Here is a 22,799-nt window from a genome sequence, read left to right on the forward strand (position 1 = left end):
TAGATCTTATCATCTGCATTTATGCAGACAGTCCATTCCTGCAGTGCTGCCTCCATCCTGCCAACATTTTGCTTAGGCCAGTATCCAAGAAGAAACTATTTATTCCTCTGTTTAAATTTATGTACAGTATAAACCATTGTGTCCCAAGCTGTTTATGAAGCAGAGAGGCACTTCCTCTTCTCATTTTTCATTTTTAATCAAGGTTTTCTGCTTACTCACCAAGAGCAAAGCCACAGAGGAATCATTTCTTTTCCTTTTGTCCCTTATTAGATCCAACAGCTCTTGTGCAGGTACTGAAAAACAACTGGTTGCCCAGCAAAAAGCAACGATTTCCTTGCTCAGCTGCCTTTGGAGGCAACCAGCCCCATCATTATCAGGACAAAGTAAGATGAAATGGCAGCAGCAAGGTGTGTTTCTGGTGCAAGCAAGGCTGAACTTTGCAGTTGCACCTGAGCTCAGCCCAGTGCTGTCCTGGCAGGAGAAGGACAAGATTGCCTTAAAATAGAAGAGCCCTTTCTGCATCCAGCCAGGTGCCATTAAGTGTCCAGATTTCCTTTGATGGTGGGATTGGGCTCATGGATTGAAGGACTTTGTGAAAGCATCACTCATATTTAATGCAACATGCCAGGAATCAGTTGAAGGAATTGTAGTGAGGTTGTCAAGAGAGGACAGAAAAGAGTGGCAGCAACTTTCTGAGCCAGGTAGGTAGCTTCTGTTGCTTTGGATCAAAGCTTTTGCCATCAGTGGTTTCACCTTTGTGTCCAAGAGTATTTCCACATTGCAGCTGGCTCTAACCTTGGCAGGGCATTGGCTCACTGTGGCTAATTAAGGTAATTTTCACTAATCAATCTTGGGAGACATCAATTCTGCTCAGTGTGGTGGGAGCCCCAGCAGGGCTGGGGAGCTGCCTGCCACAGCACTGCTGGCCAGTGGAAATGGTGATGTTTCCCTGCTTATCCTGCAGAACTCGCCTTGCAATGAGTAAATATAGACTGGAATGACCTCACTGATAATGCCAGACCAGGACCAGGCAAGGCAGAGCCTGGAGAAATCCAGATCTACAGAGCAGACTGGTGCACAGGGCTCCAGTTCCCTGTGCTGCATTCCCCATGGGAGAAGCCACATTGCAGGGTGTTGCTGCCTGATACATCAGCCCCTGGTTAAGGCTGGCTGCAGTGGAAGCCTGGAAGCGTTTCCCCCAGTGCTTCTCCCTGTATGTCAGCTCTTCTGAGGCAGGATCATCCTTATTGCAAGCCATTGGTCCTCTCTGCTTGCCCAGTTCCCTGTCACACAGCACACGCCTTCGCTCCTGGCCTCCAGCCTTCACACCCAGTGCTCAGCAAAGCCCCACCTCCCTTTGACATCGGTCATTTGGGGTCACTGCCTTCACAGAGAGGATGCCTTTGGAAAGGATGTGATTCTGCTGCGTTTGCTAGCAGCAAAGTTTCCTGTTGAGTGTAGTTTTTCTTCCTTTCCTTGTAGTGTGAGCATTGAGGGGCTCAGCACGTTTCCTGCTCCACAGCTCGCCTGTGTCCCGGTGCCACGTGGATGTCCCCAGCTCCCAGCCCCTGCCAGCATTGGCAAGGGCACCTGGGGCTGCAGGGTATGTCTGGGATACCAGCTCCACCACTTAGGATGGCTCTTTGATTCAGGCTGTTGTTTGAGTTTGATTTATAAACTCTTCAGGGATGAGGAAATCAGTGTAGGATTTTCTGGTGTGGCAGTTGTGAATAAGAACACTTCCCATCTCTTTATTCCCTGTGAAAGAGAGTGTGTCTAATAATAGTGTGAGGAAAGCTGCACACAATAAAGACATTAGGAAAAATATTACTCTCATCCATATTGATTTTTTGCTTTGTTTGCTAGCTGGTTCCTTTATTACTCTGGCAGAGCCATAAGCAATGTGATTCCAGGCTCAGCTAACAAGCAAACATCAGATACTGTCAGTCTGGCTTGAAAGTTTCCTTCCATGGTCATTTTCAAGATAACTATTTGAAATGTCTGTCCAGAGCTGCAGTGCTTTCCTGGGGGAGCTGGGCCAGAATGGAGAAGGAGCTGGGCTGGTTTCATGGCTGGCTTGTGCAAGTGAGGTGGCTGATGTGACGTGGGAAACGTTGCTGCTCTGTGTGGCACATCCTGGGGAATGGTCCCCGTTGGCCTGGGGGTGGGACAGGGCTGGGGACAGCCCCCACAGTCCTCTGGCCTCAGCAGAATCTGTGCCTTTTGCAGGAGAATGGCTGAGTCCCATTAAATGGGATTAAACATAATCCTTCCCCAAGTTTTGCAGGTCATCTTTATTCAGTGACCTTCTTAAGCAATGCACTTGGTTCCCCCATTCCTCTCCCAGTAAGGAAATGTTTGCAAGTGCTTCATTTATTTTAAATTGATCCCAGCTCCCAGTAGCAAGGGCCAGAGTTAGCCCCAGGGTCTCTGGTGGGAAGAGATTTGGGCTGTCACAGAGAGTGATGAGTATGGGTCTTGCATACCATTAATTAATTAGAGTTTTGCAGCCCCTTTGCCATGCTGGAGCAGCAAAACTCCCTTCATTAGTAAAGAGATAAACGTTACCTCCAGCCAGCACAGTGCAGTCCCAGCAAGCTTCCCAGCTCCTTGCAGGAGAGCATGTTCTCAGCTGGGACTAGATCTAGAGTGCTGTCATGTATTATTCATCCAAAATAATACATATTCTAACCCTGCAATTGCAGAGTAAGTGTAAGGATGGCTCTGACCTGTGAATGTTCATGTTCAGAGCATTAACAGGTTTCGTGTGTGTTTGATTTTGGGGGTACACAAGTAACTGTTCCTCTTAGGAGTGAGCAAGTGATGCCCCCAAAATGAGACATTTGCAAACAAGCAAGGCAGGATCTCACTGCAGAGAAACTGCTCAGGAGTCCTTTTAACAGGAGAAATAAGTGATTTGTGTGTGTTACACTGATTGTGGTCTGGTCTAAATATATCTGCTGGAAAAAAAAGAGAGCTTGCAGTTTGAGTGTGTCTTGTTGGACTGAAGCTGAGCTATTTGCTTTAAATGATGGTTATGCCCAAGTTCCAATAAGTAGCTGTTTAGTAAAGCCACAGAGATTTTCTCATTTGGTAGTGGGATTATTTCAGATTGGAGGAACAGAGGACGGGGAAAGAAATGAATCTTCCAAAACCCACTGGTATTTAATAATAAACCTAAAGTTAAGTATCTATTAGGAAAGCCTGGGGCACTTTCTGAAGGGGGTATGTGCCCTGTTTTTTCTGACTGTAATTGATGTCAAAGCCAAAGCAGGTGATGTTTGTTTAAAAGTCATGTTCTTCGCTATCCTGAAATCTTTGTATTCCCACTAACGTTGCACTTACCCCCAGGTCGAAATTACAGCTTGGAAAGCCCTTTTCTTTAACTGAGTAAATAAGATTTAGCTCCTGTGTGCTATCTACCTGTTTCTATGGAAACCAGATTGTAGTGCCAAGCGAGCTGCTTGGATCCGGCACCGCTCGGCTCCACGCTGGACGGAGGGAGAGGGGCAATAAAACCCACCCTGAGAGCGAGGGGGCTGGCAGCAGGCTAACCCTTATGCCTGGAGAGGTCAAATTAAGGGGGCATGGCTTGCTGGTGTGATGCTCAACCTGCCTGTGTGATGCTGCATTTGTCAGATCTCCTAAAGGCTCATCGTCAGGTTATTTGGGGGTTTTTGCTGAAATGAGGATCTGGCCTCTGCCCAGAGAGGGAGAGGAGATGCTTTAGGCTGTCATCAGCACACAGGGAATCCTGATGCTCCGTTTCTAAACGTGGGTGGGAGGCAGAGGGACGGATTCCTGCTGGAGGCTGCGCCGAGGGATCACCTGGATGCTGCAACGAGCCCCAGGTTGGATCCATGAGGAGATGAACAGGCTCAAGGGATGCTCACCTCAGGGTTCCCCTTTCCAGTGCAGCTTTGGAAGAGCAAAGCAAGCCAAAAGGACTTTCCTTTTGTACTGAAGAGTTATATTCTTACACTTGGATAATGAAACATCTTTCTCTGTGGGGCTTGGGGCCAAAAGAGATGCATTTATAATGTTATTTTTAACAGTGTGATCTTTTTTTGACACGTCACAGCTCCTGTTCTCTTCATATTCTAAGTGGAAAAAGCTGAGCAATATGATCATCACTATTAAAATCTCCAGCCTCTTTCTGCCACGTTTGGGATTAGATAATGCAACACGTCTAAGGGTCTGTCCTGGAGACAGGGGTGTGGGTAGAAACCATCAGATGCTTAAAACCAGATGGTCACTCTTGTCTTTCTCTGATATCAGAGAGCATGTTGTGTTGGCATTTAACGTTTTAGTGAGAACCTGGATGTTGATGTTGGCTTACTTGGTGGCTGGGCATGCTCATGGTCTTTTGAAGCCCATTACATTATTGCTATAATCCTTTAGGTTATTATTATGCTTGCTGCTTTCCAGGCCTTTGTCCTCTCTCTTCTTTATTGTGCCAGGATTTGGGTGATGGTTAGAGCAGACTCCAGCCAGCTGCTCCATTGCTTGTGCCATGTTTGAGAAAGGAGAGTTACCTGCTGCAGAAAGGGACTGTGCCAGGTCAGTGCAAACTTGGTGAGGAAATAAGCACCAAATCAACTGAATGCACTTTGATCTCTGCTTGCACACCAACATCTTCATAACAATGAGGATTAATAACATGCCACAGTGATGAATTTGGAGCAGACCCAAGGTTTAGTGGGAAGGACTATGGCTCTGGGAAGAATCATTACTGGCAGCTCTTAGGGGATGAAGAGCATCAGCCACTGCTTGATGTGAGCACAGGAACCCCCAGCCTGCTCTGCAGGGAAGATGCTGCTTCCTTGCTGCTTGGTGTGTGGGACAGGGGCAATTCCTGCCCTGAACTGGGAGGAACTGGACTCCAGTGACTCTTCAAGAGCCTGTGATCTGTTCAGATCTTGGGTGCTCACCATGTGGATTAATGAATGAGGCAGAAACCAAAGCCTGGATCTGGAGGTTTTCCTTTCTTTCTGCTTCAGACCTTTCTGTAATCTTAATGGAAAAAGAAAATCCTCCCTCCCCATCCACCTATTCTTTATTGGAACTGCTAAACAGTCATCTTCAGTGACTTTCTAATAAAAGGATGTCTGTTAAATGGAGCCCCAGAGAGCTGAGCTGCCTTACAGGGAGCTGTTTGAACTTGTTTCCATGCCAGCTTTTTAATATAGTTTAATATAGTTCTGATTCTTTTTCTGTGTAGTTCTTCCCCATCAAAGCTTAGAATTTCCACTGTTGTCTTATCATCAGGCAGCTTTACCTTGGGCTTGGGGAGGGGAAGGGGAATGGCACATGGAGCAGCAGAAAGCTCTGTGTTTATATCCCCAATGCAACTTTATGAGGGACTCAACTCTGTCCAGGTGGTGAAATGCTCTGAAGTGAAAATTCTGGTGATGAACAGGCTTGTAACACCACAGCTGCCTGGCTGTGCTTTCTTATTTATTTATTTGTGACTTTGTTTATTGTAACTTGGTCCTGGAGTGTGGTATCAGTTACAGCCTCATTGCAGCATGCAGTGCCAGGTGGGAGAAGCTCTCAGATCTGTCCCACTCAGCACCACCACCAAAGGCAGGAGCACACATGTACTGGTAGAGACAGCAGCCAGAGGAGGAGATCCAGAGGGATGTATATTTACACAGGTCTCCTGGATGCTGGAGGGGGCTGGTGGACAGCACTGGACTCTCTGGGATCATTTGGGAGATGCTCTGGGAAAGGTGTGATAGGATGTGATTGCCTGGAGCATCCTTGGTGTAGCTGTTGAACCAAATGCCCCTCTTGAGGTCTGACTAGTGGTACTGAGAAGCCTTGATCCTGTATCAGCTAAATGATGGGGAGCCCCATTTGCAGCTGCTGTGTTTGTGGCATAGCTTGCTTGCTCAGAAGAGCTGTGCACCAGCTCCAGCTGGAAAGCAAGTCTCACTGACTGATGGCCACAAGCTGCCATGCTTGAAGTGCAGCTGATGGCAGAAGAAACTCAGCACTTGTTTGACCTTCAAGGTGCCTGTGAACACCCTGAGGAGTGCTCAGGTCCCCATCCAGTCAAGAGGTCAAAACACTTCACTTTTTCCTTTGAGATGAGGTTGAATGGGTGAGCTCCTGCTCAGCCAAACCTGCACGATGGTCCTGCCACAATGGGAACACCGAGGTTCAGTGTTGGAGCAGCTCATGTGCAGCTCGTCCTGCCTTCCCTTTTCCACAGCTATAACTGTGGCTCTTCACTGACCAGTTGTACCACTTAAAATCTCATTTATAGCCAGTGAGGGAGAGGGTTTGCTCAGTTGAATGCTTGCTTTGCCAATGTCATTTCAGAGCAGGGAGAGCTTGAATAAATATACATATATTGTCTAAACCGTCTCTTTGCCTTTTAGTCACTCAAACATGGGATTTTTATTCCTCCAGCTGTAAAGCCAAGCATGTGAATGTAAAATTGTTAAATAAGTCAAACATAATTATTCAAGTACCCAGCATAATGTGTTTCAGAAGTGCAGGATCTGAAATCCAACACAATGTGCCCGGGTAAACGCTTTTGTGGAGATTGTACTCCTAAGGGGAATGTCATTTTGACAAGAATATATTTTCCCTTCTTTCCTCTCACAGCCTGTCTTGTACTGTCTTGATGCTTTGGTGGAAGCCTTATCCAAGTACAGTTCATTTTGATGTGGAATTATTCAAACCTTTCAGATCCATCCCTCTGGACCAGTTTGCTCTGAGGCTGATGAAATGATACCGGCGCAGTTCAACGCAGGGAACCTGATGTTCAATGGAAGCTTTTCTTTTGCCAGGGTTATAGTCTGAGCTGGTTATCTTGTGGTAGTGTTAGCAACTGCTCTATTCTGCAGTCCAGGCACATCATCTACATCTGGCCAAAATATGTCACAGGAAAAAGAGGTTCTGAACAAAACCCATCCTTTATAGCAGATGGGGGGAAAAGTCATTCCAGCTGCATTTCCAGGGCCATTTGGGGGTCTTTTTGTTCAACAATGAGAAATACCCTGTTTGAAAGTTTGCAGATTCAAAGGAAAAGTGCCCTTTTTTTTTTAATTGGACAAACCCAAAATGCTTAGCAGTATCTATCCCAGCAGAAAGTGATTTCTCTTTGCTGTCCCTCTTCTGGATGTTAACGTTTATGCCAGGCTGGGCTTTTCCCCTGAGAATTGCAGTGGTTGCTGCCATTAAGTGTGTGAGGTTGCTTGCAGCACAGGTTTTCAGTGGCTTCTGCCCACTGCCTCAGCACCAGAGGACGAGGCATCTGAGCCAGGGTCTCATCTGACCTGGGCTTTTGCTATATAAACCATCTTGTGCCAGGGTAGCCTCGATCACTTTGCTTGTTAGCTGTGATGAAGTCAGTAAGACATCCACCTCCAAGTTTAATGTGCTCTCATTGGTCTTATTGCCAGTAAGAGAATGTCAAGAGAGCCAACTAAGAGCTAATATTAGTTTCCTTTCCCTTACTGGGAGTAAATCCTTGTCAGACATTTTCAGGAGCTTCATGGGACAGAAACCAGCTTTACCTGTTTCATTGCAAAATAGCTCTATTCTGGACAGGAGCTCCAGGGGGAAGTTTTCTGTGACCCTCTCTCGCTGGCCTGCTCCTGCCTAACGTGACAGCAGTTATTTGTGTAACGCTTGCTCTCATCTCATGATTTGCATGAGTGGCCTTTGGGACGCAGTTTTAGGTGTTGGCCTTTATTTCTAATGCTGTCCAGAGACCCTGCAGACCTCCCCTTCTGAGAACAGTGATTCTTGTTCCCCTTTTGCTGCTTTCCCCCCCACCTCAGCCTGTTAGCACACACAGACACGGCTGCTGGGGCCCCTCCGTTCCCTCCTGCGCAGGACGTCGTCAAGGGCGCTCATCCATCTCGCTGCAAAATTGATGACCTTTTGTCAACAATACACATTCAAAACCTGAGCCTGTGAATCCTGGCTGTGGGCTGTGTTGAAATGAGCTTTTATGAACATAGAGATAGAGCCCATTTCATTTTTCCCCCTCCCTCTGCCATCCAAGGCTGACCACAGTGCCGGCCGGCTGCTCTTTGTCTCCAACGTCTAATTGAAGGGCTGGAAGAAAGAGTTTGTGATGGTTGGAGCTGTGTTTCCTGTTCCCTGGATGAATGTGTGATGCTGTGTGTGTGTTTTTGGCATTTCTTCCCTTTACCAGGGCTGGAGCTCACTCTTTACAGCCCATGCAATTTGAATGTTGTGTGTTGAAATTCCTTGAAGCTTCTGGTTTCTGTGTGTTCCACACTTGCTTCAATCTGTTCCTATTAATTTTTAAACACTCACATTTTAGCAGTAGATAAACAGCTGGTGACACTTTCAGAGTCGCACTGTATCATCTGAGGAGCTGCTGTAACTCTCCCAACACCTCACACCGAGCTGAGGAGAGCAGAGACTGTGTGGGGGCCATCGGGATCTTGATCCCTTCGGGTGCAACCACTCTCTGAGCAATGCTTCCAACTCATCACTGGTAGAGCTGGGGCTTGCCAGCCATCAGTTTGCTCTTTCTGCTGTTTTAAACCATCCTGATATGCTGCAGTCCCAAGAGTGAAGCTGAGCTGAGGGTGGAGGATCCAGCTGGGAAATCTGCCGGAGCATCTTTGACAAAGCTATTTACATTCCTTAAATCATGGTCTGAAAGCACCGAGCCTGACTCTTTCCTTTCTTGGAGGCAGCCAAGATCTAATCTCTGATTCTATTTATTTATTTATTTTACAGCTGTATGCATTTGTTAGGTCTGAAGGGACCTTTAGATCATCCTGACTCACCCTCTGTACAGTAGTGACCGTGGAAATCCATCCAGCTTCCCTTCCGCCCTGTAATTTGTGAGCTGTGGCCGTGCTCCCCCCGCTAAGGGACCCAATCTTTTGGAGCTCTTTTACTGCAGTTCTTTTATAGGCCAGCTGGCAGTCTGCTGTGAGTGATGCATGTTTCAGTCACCCACGTAGCAGTACATGTGCCGTCTGCAGAGGCAGAGCAAAGACTAAATTTAACGTGCTCAGTCAAATCAAAGCACTTTCTGGGTATATTTATCCATCATAACAATATGTGGGGATGGGAGGGAGTTTCTGACTCTGAGGCTCTTGGGGATTGCTTCTCCATCAGCCCCAGGCTCCTGCCTTTCTGTAGGTGTAAATAGATGAATTGACATAATGGAATGAAGCCATGGAGAACAAGGAGGCTGTAAGTGCCAGAGGTCTTTATCTGATGGCACAGCCAGCATGTGTGGTGCTGTTGTCTCCAGGGATGCACTGGGCTCTCCTGGGCACCCCAGCATGAGAACTGAGGAAGGTGGGAGGGTGCCCTCAGTAGCACATCATGTTTGAAATCCTCTGCTCATGCTGCTACTTCATCATGGTTTTGGGGAAGTGGGTGTTTGCTATTTTGAGAACCAGGCTTTGTGTAACAAATCAGAGAGGTTATTTCTGCAGTCAGGATACTGTTGCTAGAAAACCCTTTTCAATTTCTAAACCAGCATTTGTTTCTGGAAGATGTTTCACCAGCAGCTTTTCAGGAAGGAAGCAGAATAGATACAAAAATGAACCCCCATCCTTTAGCCCCATTCCATGGAGGGCAGGGAGCGGGAGTAGCAGCATCCTTACTGCACATGGCTGTCTTGGTTCTCCTACTGCATTGCACACTCTTAAGAGTCTTCCTTTGTGCAAACCATCTAATAATTGCAAAGAGAGAAGCTCTTGGTAGTATTCCTAAGCCTGGGAGAGCTGTCCTGTCCCAAGTGAGCCTCCTTCTTTTGAAATGGTTCTTGTAGTTCCAGTTGGGCAGGAATTTTCTCGTGAGGAAGAGAAAAGCCACCAAAATCAGGAGCACATCACTTGCTCCAGTACTCAACATTGGCCTCTGTTTGTAGCTCTGAGGTTTACAGAATAAGAAGTTAAACATCTGTCATTTTCCTCTCTGAATGATGTAAATCCATAGTAAAAAGTGTCATCACCAACCTCAGGTCAGGAGCTGGCAATTTCTCCTCCCTGCTCTGAGCAGCTTGGAGTCATCCTGCTTTGGTTTCAGTGCCTTGAATGCAAAATGATTAAGGGGAAAAAAAACCCCACAAGCATGTTTTGTGCCAAGAAGGTAGAAAACAGGGTGTTTCTGCTACTGGGGTTAGAAACATCAGCTTTATTCAGTGAGATGCTTCCACCCACCCCCTGTGTCACAGGGATGTGGTGCACACAGCAACGTCCCTGCATCCTCCCTGCCTCTGCTCTTCAGAGCAACTGGCTGTAGTGCCTGGTGCCTGTTCTTCCAGGAATCAGCAATGTAACACAGTTGTTTTCTGTGTCTGCAGGGAAACTCAGAGTGACACTTTTGAGGCATATAAGAAGTGAGTGGGATGTCTGACAGGCTAATGCTGACTGAAGGCTCGGGCCAGCAGCGTGCTGTTGGCACATCTCTCCAGTTTAGGTGTGTAAGGGAGGAGAAATAGGTGAATAGAAACAGGCAGGCACACACATGTGAGGGATTTCTCCTTACCACTGGGTGTGGAGCATCTAAAGGTTCAACCAGAGCAAAGCATCCTGCAGCTTTCAATCTGGTTTTGGTTTGGTTTTTCTTCTGTTTCAAGAGCAGTAAATTCATTTTGAAGGCTTTAAGCATGACAGCAGACAGCTCTGTATTGGAAATGCCTGTGCTCATGGGGCCTTTAATTGATTCTCAATAGCCTGGAGAAATTAGGCATTTGTTTCTGATGTCAAATCTTTGTGTCCTCTGGATGGGAGGAGAAGAGCAATGGGCATGTTCTCTCACCTGCCTTTCCTTAGAGGAACTTTGGAAAGGGGAGATAATAGCAGCTAAATTTGCAGTACTGGAGGGCTGAAGTTCACTTGTTTTACTTTCCAGACTTGCTGGATGCTTGCAGACATTCACAGAGCAGTGTAGGCACTGTGTAAACAATACCCTGTTTGCTTATGTGCTTAAACATGGCTTTGTGAGGTTCATGAGCCTCTTCAAGCCAATGAGGGCAAGGCTCTCAGAAGGGGTGGGTGCTCTGCCTTTAAAACAAGTCCTAACCTGAATTAATGTTTCATGAGTCTGGAAAGGGAGAAGTTCCCTTCCTTGTGCCCCACACTTGAACTGTTGTAGCATGCTCAAGGTGATCTTTTCAAAGGTCATTAGTTCTGTAGGAAACCACAGCCTTGTATTTACACATGGTCCAGGATGAAGCCAGGAGCACTGAGAGATACCTCAGCTTGAAGAGCAGTTGTCAGGGTCACGGAGCAGCCCCATGTAATGTGATGGCTTTGGGTTGTGAGTCCAAGTGTTGACAGCAGCTGGAGAGCTGGAGATGTTTAACCAGGCATGTTAGTAGGTGAGGAGGTGGCTGAGACCTGGGTGGCTTTGGGGAATTTTGCTTGGCGAGCCAGCTTGGAATAATACTAACAACCCCTTGAAGTTCCCAAGGTTCTTGCCTCCCTTCTAGAGTCCAATAGAAGATAAGGGCTAATGAAATAAAGTTTATGCTTGCTTCCCTGTGCTTTGCTTCCTACCATTCTCCCTTTCTCCTCTGTTTCCTTGTGAGATGCTCAAGACAGCACAGAACCTCAGTCCTCTCCCACATCAGCACCCAGGGCTGAACCCAGCAGGTTGTGTGTTCCCAGAGCTTATGGCTTGGGAGGTTGTTGATTGTTTTTTTTGCAGCACTTTAAGTTGTTATGCCCCTTCCTTATCTTCTGGGCTTCCCTCCTCCCTTCTGTCTTTTTAGGTACACTTGGAGTTGAGAAAGTACAATTGTGTCACCCAGGAGGATGTGTGCCTGTGGGAAGAGCTTGGAGCAGCCCACAGGTCTGGGATTCTTGCTACAAGCCTCCACTCTGTAGTTGAGGGGAGAGCAACTTCTGTGGGGAAGGTCTCCCCTCCCTGCAAACGTGCAGTTCCATCTTTGAACAAATCCAAGCAGCAATTCCCAAGCAAATTCAAAGAGCTGCCTTTTATGGTACACTTGAATAACCTCTGTTGCTTCCTACCTCTTGTGTACTTTAGTATTATTGGACTTTCTTGGAGCTCAAATGCCTCAAATTGTAAACCACAGCTAGTCTCAAACAGCTTGTGATGGTTAACCTGCTGCAGAAGGGCTTTAGGAGGAGCTTTGCTTCTATGAAGCTCTCTGGGGCAGAGATGATGCTTTGCAGGTAGCAAGGGGACTCAGCCCAAGCACAGCCCTCCAGGTTACAATTATGATGCAGCTGCAAGATGCCCCCAGGGCTCAAAGCCAGAGAAATCAGAGAAAAGGCTTCCTTTTCCTTCAGTCTGTGAAGTGTTACCTGCAGGTGGCTTGAGCTTGAAGCAGGATCCTCTATTTTTATTCAGTGGGATGTTGAGGCTACATTCTGACCCTCCAAGCCAAAACCCCTTGATGTGGCAGGGAGGGACAAACCTCTGTGGTCTGTCAGTCTGCAGATGGGCTTTGTAGCTGCTCCCACATGGTCATCTCCTGCCTATGCTGCTGCTCTGGGGCTGGAAAGCATTTAAACCTCATTGGAGAAACACGTGTCTGGATGCTGTGGCCATGCCAGAAGTCAGGGGAGGCTCTGCAAAATGCAAAGAACTGGCTTTTTAACACTTTCTGTAGTGTTTTTATTTTATACTGCAGCCATCTTTTTTTTGCTTTAGCAGCTGGAATAAATATGAAGGAAATAAGCCAAGGAGAATTTCAAGCTCTCTCTCTCTACAGTAGGTAAATCACCATTGTGTGAATGGATTGGTTTCATATGGATGCTTCCAATTTCTCCTGCACATGTAAAATGTTCCTAAACCTCTCTTTTCATGCTCCATATGTTTTCCTCTGACTGCCCAACCCCATTTCAGAGCAGAGTGGAAACGGGGGCTTAAAGGTACGTGAAAATCTGTGATATTTTCTGCTTACATCCAAGGCCTTGATCAAAAGGGATTAAACTTAATACAGACTTAAGCCAGTTTCTCGGAAGCAGGTTTGGCTATCCATGGTTTGCATCTGACTAGCTGGTTTTTTTTCCATCTGTTTCAACAAATCCAATCAATACTGGGGGAGGGGGATGCTTTCATGGGAGAGCAGCACGCTGCTGCCATCCCTCCCTGGGGCTGCAGGAGCCCTTGGCAGTCCCCTTGGCTGGAAGTCACTCAGGAGCTGAGGTGGTGATGTGTTTGGCTTGCAGCTATTTTCACTTAGAGTCCAGTCCAAAGCAAAAGCTCAGATCTGGGGATACCTCCTGAAGACACCCCAGTTGACATGCTGTTTGCAGAGCCACGTGCCCATCTCATCCACCACGTGTACTGCTTGTTTCCTGTGCTCTGCCTGTGCTAAACAATATCAGGGTGTAAATAGTCCCTTTAGCATCTGCCACCTCTGATGGGGCTTCACTCCCCAGAAAGGCTTTTTGAGTCACAAGATGAGGGATTTTGCTTGTGCACAACTTTGGGCATCATGAGTTATGGGCTGGGGTCAGAGAAGATGCCAGAGCCCTTAAGTACAAAGAGGGGATGAGGTTGTGGAGTTGGTTGCAAGTCGGGGAGGAAACTTAACTAAAAATGGTTGTATTCAGATGTTTAGCAGGAGCAAGTGGTTTCTAGCCAAAGTTCAGCCTGTCTTGGTGTTCCCTGTGGTGTAAGAAAAACACCTCTCTGCCTGGAGCTGCTTTTTGTAGCAAGCATGATGGCTTGGCCAGCCTGTCCTTACTGATACTTGCATCAGTGCTTTGGAGCCAGGAGACATCTGCAGGACCCTTTCCTCTGAATTTTCCTCATAATTATATCCATGCACAGCACAGATGTGATAATTATAACCACCCTGCTTAGCACAAGGTAGGCTCTGAGCCCCTGGGGCAAGACAGAGATGCTTTGCTAGGATCTCCAAAGCCTGTAGAGATCCAGAGCAGCCGAGGCAGGGTTTGAATAGCCCAGAAACACAAAGGCACGATGAGTGCTGCTATCAGCTGGTGACATTTCTCCTTCCCTTGCATGGAAATGATTCTGCTGGTGGTTTTTTCCCCCCATGCTCAAATACTTTGGCACAATGTGCCTTTGTGGCAGCTGGGTCCCACGTGACAGCGTGAGGCGATGCGAGCTGAGCTCTGCCAGCAGCCCTCCCTGCCCCAATTAGCTGCCCTGGCCAGGGCTTTGCAGACCTCCTGTGTAAATCTATTTACCAGCATTTTAAGCTAATTAGTGTTTAAGGGTTTGGGGTGGGTTTTTTTTGCCTTCTCTCCTCTTTAAGCAGGAAGGGCCAAGTGCCTACTGGGTGTAAGCACAGCTCAGTGGCTTTCAGCAGAGACACAAGCAGTTTGCACACACTGGGGTGGGAGCCGCTCACACCCACGTCCTCCCACGTGCTTCATGTCTTCCCACGCTTGAGCTAAACCCTTCAGAATTCGCTGACCTGATTGGCACTTCTCCCCAGTGAAGGCAGCAGGGAGGAAAGGCAGCTCTTTGGCAGCAGATTCCCTGTGAAGTGCTGTCAACCTGCAGGACGCTGCTCCCTGCTTTGCAGAGCAGAGGGGTGTTGGTGGCCTCTGAGCAGCTGGGCTTGCACGAGGATCCTTCTTGTGGAAAAGGCAGGAAGATTTTAGAAGGGAGGAATGAGAAAACTGTGGGAAACTACTTTTAAACCAGCAACTGCTTGAACTGGCACTTGAGGTTTGACGTGGGATTTGATTGAGTTCCCTGGTCTCGCTTTTAGGCACAGTTTTGTTTAGGTGTGTAACTGCATTTCTCCTCACTACTCTCAGGGCTTCAAACACGATGCAAGAGCTGTGCTCTGTGAACACTACTTTCCATGTAGCAAAGCTGGACAGAGCTGCTGCATTTTGTTGAGGCATCTCAGTGTTACTCAGTGATCAGTGTGACCTTAACATTACAGGAGTGCTACAGGAGCATAATCTGGTGTCCAAGGTCAACCTGCACTGCTCATACCCCCAGGGCTGTCCTGGAGTCAAAGATGCATCTGTGGGAAGTTGTGTGTGTTGGGTTTATCAGTAATGTTGCATGTGTGCTTGCTTAAAAAAGTGGAAGGGCAGATATTTCTCTCTAGTGTAGATGCCTGTAGCTTGTCCAAAGGCGAGGAAGGCTGTGCAGCAAGGAGACACAGCAGGGACAAACCTGCTCTGCCATCAGGATGCTGGGTTAGGTCTAGGGAGAAGAGAGATGGGATGTCCTGGCCTCACATGCCTCCCAAACACCCAGCCAAAGGCATATTGTTTTCTCTTAGGTGCTTTTGGGGTAAAGTAATGACAGAGCTCCCTGGCTAAAGGGGTGTTCGGTTGCCCTCTTTGACAACCAAAGATACCTGGAGTGCTGTGGAGGGATGGAAGCTGCAGCCAGGCTGGTGTTCAATCACACGTCCCTCAGATCCCTGGTTTCGGTTCCACACGCTGCTGCACGCTGGTGCTGAAAGAGTTTTAGCTTAATATTTAATAGATGCTGTTCTGTATCATGCACAAATGTGAGACAGGCTGGGGTTCCCTTAAACCCCCCAGTTGTGGCACAGGCTACTGACTGGTTTCCAAGTCAGCGCTGAGAGGTGCTAACAAGCTTTTCCCATAAATAGGTTTTTGGATAGCAGGGCTTGTCATTTCCCTTCCTTTCTCACACTAGTGTTTCACAGTTGTCTTGTTTCCCATTGTTTGCAAGTGCTGTGCAGGGAGCCAGGGAGAGCAGTGGAGATGCAGGGGGGCAGATGGGAGGAGGATGTGCAATTGAACTCACCCCTGAACCCCTGAGCACAGCCCTTGACATCCTCTCACCCTGTGCCCTGAACTCTTATCAGCACCCATGGGTGCTGCTGAGCTTTCTGCTTCTAGTGTTTCAAGGCCATCAAAGGAAATAGCTGCTCCTGTGTTCAGCTGGAGGTGCAGCCCCAGGTGCTCTCTTGGTTCCTGTCTGCTGGCTTTGGTGTTAACTCACTGGAGAGACTGCTCAGCTTCCCCCTGCCAGCCTTTTAAAGTCCCATCAGAGCCAGCTCCTCTCTCTAGTCATTGCAAGGCTCTCAGATAGTGGTAGTAATAGTAACTGAATGAGACACAGCAGCTGTGTCAGAGGAGAGAGGCCATTAAGTAGCAGAATAAGTATTTATTGCTGTTGTATTAAAGGAACTCAGCAGCATGAAGAAAGCACTGTAGTTTCAGGGCATTAATTTCTGTGCTTGGGAGTTGTGGGCGGTGTGGGGAGTGGCACAGTGAGACACTTGAGCTTGTTTGCAGCTCTCTGCTCCTGCCTGCCAGGCTGCTTTGCTTCTGCTCTCTCCTGCCTTTGCATCATCTCTGAGGGAGGAAGGATCCCTCTCTGCCTTGGTGTTTGCTGTGGGATGGACAGTAGGTGTAATTGCTCATCCCTGTAAGGCAGCAGGAGCCGTAATGCAGCCTGACACGGGTGCTCTGGACTGTGGCTAAGAGGTCTCCAGGACATTCTGTCTCAGATGTTCACTTGAGATGATTTTAACCCTTTGCTACTTCCATGACCAAGGATCTCTTTAGAAGAGGAAGGAAGCATGTACATCCAACCTTCCCTGCTGAATCTCAGAAGCAAAATCCAGCTTGTACCTGGTGTTTCTGTGTCCAGTTTGCAGATGGGAAGTCCAGCCCCAGTGAGTCATGCCATCCTAGCATCCCTGCCCAGCTCTCCACCAAACCACTCTTTGAGCTTTAGGGTGATATTTACTACTTCCCTGCAAACAGCACTTAAAGCTGCACATACATCTTTGAGGCCAAGGGAGCAGCAAACCCAGAGGGGTGCTGGAATCTCAGTAGTTCTGCTGTTTCTCACCTGCTCTGGCAAATGGGATTTGTTGTACATTTCCAGTTCTTCTATCTCCTGTTATTTGATGGCTGCTCATCTGCAGCTCCACAGCAATGCCACAGTTGCTGATATTTCAATGAATCAAAAGGGAGTGGCAGTCAGGGATCCCTAGAATGAGTATTTGCTGGAGGAGGGAAGAGGCTTTACCATATCTCCAGCACAGAGCTCCCCATCTGTTATGTGGCTCTTGTAGTGGAATAGAGGGAGAGTCGCCTGCACACGCCGCCATGGAAGAACATCCCTGGCTTTGATTTACCTTATCAAATATGTATCAGCCCAAATTGCCTCAGCTGTTGCCTTTCCAAACACTGTGTGCCAGCAAACACAACTTTCCCTGGCACATTCCCTTCCCACCTGGCACGAGTGGCAATGGGAGATGAAGCCGTGGCATCTGGAGCTGGGAGGGAAACTGTTCAGACAGGCCCTGGGAAGGCTCTTCTGAATTCTTTAAGAGGCCTGGTCCTCTGCAGCCAGCTGGGTGGTGAGGCCACATCTGGAGTACTGTGTCTGGTTTTGGGCTCCCCAGTTCAAGAGAGACAGGGAACAGCTGTAGAGAGTCCAGTGCAGGGCTATTAAGATGCTGAGGGGACTGAAGCACCTCTGTGACAAGGAGAGACTGAGAGTCCTGTTTAGCCTGGAGAAGAGAAGGCTGAGGGGGGACCTCATCAATCCTGATAAATCCCTAAAGGGCAGCTGGGTCAGTTTGTTTGTTCAAATGAGGAGAGAGTTTATTTGAGCATTTTCAGAGATACCATCAGCAATAAACAATGCTGGAGGAAATGGAAGAGCAGCAAGCATAATGACTTACTTCTTGTTTTGCTCTAGTTTATTTTTAAATCTCTATTTCCTAAATGACAGAAAGGAAGAAGAAAAGTGGTGCAGTTCTTCTGGTATAGTGGTGTTAGGGGGTTGGTTTTCTCTTTCCTTTCAAAAATCCCATTTCTTTACTCCCTCAGGTTTCTTACCAAGTGACCAGTGACTGTGAGGAGCCCAGTTTGAAACTTGATTTGGTTTGGGGTGGGTTTTTTTTCCTCTCCAAGAAGTGCAGAACCTTGTGCCTTTTGAGAATTAGGGTCTCCACAAGACCTGTGATGCTCAGCCTCTGAAATCACGTGCACAGCCCTTGCGCCCTGCTTCTTGTTCTGTCGATTCACAGCCATGATCTCATCTGGTGTGGCAGTGGGTCAGTAAATGCTCAGCTGGGTGGGTGAGTTTAGCTCTTGTTTAGAATTATAAGGCAAACTGGAATGGCAGGAATGCAAAGGGAGTCTCTCACCTTTCACCACCACAAATTTCCCACTCAGTCTTTGCAGCTTGACTGTGGAGCAAATCTCTCTTCATCGCCTGCACTGCACACCTTTATAGCTCAGTCTCTGGCATCTTCTGGTCAGCAAGATGTTAAATACAGCTTTTATCCTAATAGTCACATGCTGAACACAGTTTTGTTTGGAGAAATTGCACTGAGAATGACTGAAGAAGTAATAATCATCAGTGTAAGCCCCTGTTGTCGAAGTCCATCACCCTCCCTCTTCCAGAAGATAACAGTATGGTAGTCTCAGCACAGTGTGTTCCAGGACACTTCCAGCATGCAGCAGCCTCAGGTCCACCAGCTTCCCAGTGTTGTACAGCAGGTTAATTTTAAGAGGGAAAACCCAAAGACCTGAGCTTATGAAGAGAATCAGCATAAATCTGAAGGGAACTGATACCCCACAGCAGGGAAATGTTCTTGGTTGTACCATCTGCCTTGGGAAAGAAAGCGTCTGCGTTCCCAAGCTGCCGTAACAGGGAAGGTATAAATAACCAGTGAACTGCAACTCCACTTAGTGTCATATCTGTATTAGTTGTATTAATATGTCCTTGTCTTTCAGAAGCAATGAAGGGCCTCAGATGAGGCCAGGGAGCCCTTGTGCCAGCTGCTGTGTGGGTGTGCGATGAGGCAGATCCTGCCTGGCCCAAGAGCAAACGGTAGCCAGGAGTGGCAGGAGATATTACTGGGCTTCTCTGCAAATATGAAGCTGCTTTACAGGGAAAATGAGACTCAGTTTAGCAAACACTTGAGGATTGACTTACTTTTAAGAATGTTGTTTAATCTTGTTGAAATGGAGAGGATTACTTATCCTTAAACGCTTGCTTAAGCGCTTCCCTGGCCGGGGGCTGGCAGACTGGAGCACAGGAGCTGTAAGAGGAGCTGGGGCTGCACTTGGCTTTTCTTGCTCTTGGCAACTGCCTTTGCAGGAGTCATGGTTGAAAAAATACTCCCTGATATTAAGACAGTCACTGTTCAGTCTCCTTTTCAGAGATGCAAAGCTTCGTGGAGGCTCTTTGTGCCTGATCCCTCAAAGTGGGTCACTTTGCTGATGTACCTGAGCATTGATTTGGGAGCTTAAGCACAGGCAGGCATGTCTGTGTGTGCTAGCTCATCACTGGAACCAGGTCCCAGGCTTTGATGTGCCAGGATGTTCAGCACTTGGGGCTTTTCATAAAAGAACAAAGCAAAAGTTGTTGGCATAGAAAACAGGGAGCTTTTCTCTTAAGTTTCCCTGGAAGTCAAACCCTGTGGTATAACAGTCTGATTCATAAACTGATTCTTGTACTTTAGAAGGCTAATAATAGACAGCAAAAGAGACTCATTCAATCAGTCCAGGACTTCCCTTGGATTATTTTAAGCCCAATGGAGCATGGCTGGGGGCTGCCAGCTTGGGCTTGGCTGTGGCAGGTACCGCTCACGGCAGCGATGCTCTGCCCCACAGCTCTGCCTTGACGTGCCCTGGAGCTCTTCATGGGCACTGAGGAGTGCAGTCCCACCTCCTCTCCCAAACTGGAGAGAATGTGCCAAGTTGGAGAGGTGGGAAACTGCAGCATAAATTGATTTTAATAGCATGCCCAGGGTGGTGTTAAGTTGATGACAATTTGGGGAGCAAGACCTGATTTCTTTGACTTTTAATTTGTTTTCCCCTGTTACTGCTCATGTCATTTCTAAAGGGAAAGCCAATCTTGTGTGAAAATACAGGTTGAAGGGACAATGTTTAGTTTAGACCTCTGGGAGGGACATGGTTTGTGTGGAGTTGCAGGCAGGGCTGCCTTCCCCTTCCAAGGGGGCTCAGCCCCTTTGAGTTTCTTTAGAGCAGGTTTGCTCATTGAAGTGTGACATTAGCAGAAGCCACTTCTTTGCTTGATGGTTCTCAAAGGCAGAGCAAAAGAGAAATCAGCCAGTAGAGTGAGAGGAGCTTGGAAAGCCAGGCTTGCTTAACACCTCCCCAAATCAAGGTGTGAATGTCACTGGCTGACAAGAGAGCACGTGGCTGAGGCACCTTTTCCAGAAGCAACCAAGCTCTCTCCATGCTGCTTTATTTTTCTTTATTAGGCAGATTACAGTAAAATGAGGGATTTGAATGCATTTGTGTTCGTGGCCCTGAATTTCTGCTCGAAAAAGTTTGCTGTTTGCTCTTCTTGTTGCACAGTAATTATGGTCTGTGCTCAGTGGCTCCAGGTTATCCCTGTGAGAGCAGGCGTGCCAGGGCTGGTGGTTGGTAGCTATCCAGATGGGCTGTCCACAGTGAGAAATAGGCCAAGATATGCTCATGACAGCAGCAGCAAAAGTAATGCTTTGTCTAATTAAAAAAAATCCTTTGTCCACATCTTCTGCTCAGAGGGAAGTGTCAGGGGCACCAGCTTAATAGAAAAGATGTGAAAGGATGCTTTGGTAAAGCCCTCTGTGAGAGGCATCACATGGGGACACTACAGTGTCTGTGGTGTGAGGAAAACTCCCTCCTGCTCTGGAGCTGCTTTCTGCTTTCAGCTCCACTTAGTGACATTTTATACCAGGGAAAAACCTTGGCCAAGTTGGAATATTCACAGAGTATCCATGGCCTTGTTGAACAATTCAGCTTGTCTGTTCTCCATGTGAAAGTGTGATGACCACCATGGGGAGGACTGGAGCACATCCATTTCAGGGAGTCTTGGGGTCCAAATACCAGGCTGTGAGTCCTCAAGTTCTCACCAAACCTTTGTCTATCTTCATCCCCTTCACACCAGCATCTTCTTCTCTCATTTCCAGGTGATCTCTGCAGTATCCAGACTCTCCTTCCACAGTATTGCTCAAACCAAAGGAATCAGGTAAGATCTTTTAAATATGATGATTTAAATGATGTTTCTCTCAGCTACCAGCCCTGCTGTCCCCACACATCACCTGCCCTGCTCCCCTCTGTGTGCACAAGTGCCCAGGTGGCCTTTCAGTCACTAACAGCTGGGGAATTTCTCCCTGGCTCTAACAAAGGCATGTTAGTGCTAATAATTAACCTGGGTGGGCTGCCCTGCTCCTGGGACTCCTCCTCCTCTGCCTATTGAGGAAGGAATTAAAAGCAGCAGACAGGCCTGTTAAGCAGAGCTGTTGTCCTGGTCTTTGTTCAATTCCCTGCAAAATTGTTCTGCAATTGGTTTTCTTGTTAGTGTGCATTTTATTCTTTATCTGGCAAGAACATCTCATTAGGACCATGAATGTACCTGGGAAGGGTTCTCAGCCTTAAGTACTTATCCTCCTTATTGTTTTGGAGGGTTATGGGTTTTTTTCCCAGCTGCAGAACATATTTACTGTTCTCCACAATGTTTCTTGCTGCTATTCTGGTCAGGCTGTAGCATGGCATTGGTCTGAGGCTGCATCCCAGGATCAGCCACAGCCAGGGCTGGATGAGGCCCCTGGGTTACTTCCAGCCCTGTTGTCCATGACCTCCACCCCATGCCACAATCTCAGCTGTTTGAACTTATTCTCATTGCCTTAACTGCACTGATACTGCTGGAGGGGAACAGCCTCTCATGTGTAAAACAAACTTGGAGCCTTCCCATCTGTTAAACACAAATCTGACAAATCCCACCAGGACTGGTGAGGGGGGAGATTCAGGGGACAAAGGTTTGAGGGATAAAGGCATGCTGTAAATCGATGACTGGTTATTATTAAGGGATAGCCCTGAGTCCTGGAGGAGCCTGCAGGGATTATTATTTAAGGGAAAAGAGCATCCAAGGGGTTTGGAGGCAGAGAGTACTGGGGAATCCCACGTGCACAAGCTGCAGTGCCTTTGCTTGGGTTTAAGTGTGGGGGCATTGCTGGAGGAGGCTGCAGTGTGTCACCCCTGACAAAGCCCTTCCCTAGGCAGGGAGGTCCTGGTGTCAGTTCAGGGGATGAACGAGCTGACTGTCCTCTGGGAAGGCTTGGGCTGAATCACTGGTGTTCCAGAGGTCTCCCACTGCCAGGGATGGGAGGGCAGGGTGATAGCTGGCATCCAGGAGCAGGAAGGCTTTGCTATTCTTGTGGCTATGTGGCTTTTCCTCATTCATTTTACAACCAACATTTAGAGTTCCCTCTGAAATCTCTTATCTTGGAAGCCTTTGGCACCATAATGACACAAGAATAGCATGGAGCTTAGAGGGTCTTTGCTTCTAACTCTGTTTTCCTGCATATTAAGCCTACTTCTCCTCCCCATAGCCAGCTCTGCAAGAACAGAGGATGCTGTCACTCTGTTAGCTGGAAAATCCCCCCTGGGGGTGTCTCCCTCCCTCCCCACTGTCCCCTGCAGTCACAGAGCCCTTGCTTTGTCCATGGCTGCAGAGTTTTTCCTTTTAATGAGATAATTTCTTGCTACACCATCACAAACCCTTCAATGACAGAAATTAATCTCACATGGATTAATTTAATCAGTGGGAACTAGCAGCAGCTCTGATTCCCCAGAATCAGCTACTGCTGCCTCTCAGCTCACTGGGGTCCCCACTGATGATGGGGGTCTCTACCTTTCACTCTTCCCCCAGTGAAAATGCTGCCATTGAAATAAATGAGAAGAGTCTTTTGGCTTAGGCACAGGACTCAAAAACATGATACACACAGTGCAGTTAGGATGGGATGAGGGTTGTGGCCTTCAGCCCCACAGCATGAATGTGGCTCTGCTCCAACCTCTATTTTGGGGTCTGAGAATCAGGATCACGCAAATTAAGAATGAAATAAATCCCCAAGCCTA

General features: G+C 47.6%; 1 protein-coding gene across 1 annotated transcript in view; it reads left to right on the top strand.

The window, feature by feature from the left end:
• VAV2 (vav guanine nucleotide exchange factor 2) overlaps positions 1-22,799 on the top strand; it is a 130,371-nt gene that overhangs the window by 58,703 nt on the left and 48,869 nt on the right. The window contains exon 3 of the mRNA XM_062011600.1: positions 20,852-20,910. Coding sequence (XP_061867584.1) covers positions 20,852-20,910 — 59 coding nt within the window. The remainder of the gene's footprint in view (positions 1-20,851; positions 20,911-22,799) is intronic.

The sequence above is a fragment of the Colius striatus genome, chromosome 19, assembly GCF_028858725.1.
Source record: "Colius striatus isolate bColStr4 chromosome 19, bColStr4.1.hap1, whole genome shotgun sequence".
In the NCBI taxonomy this organism is placed as follows: domain Eukaryota; kingdom Metazoa; phylum Chordata; class Aves; order Coliiformes; family Coliidae; genus Colius; species Colius striatus.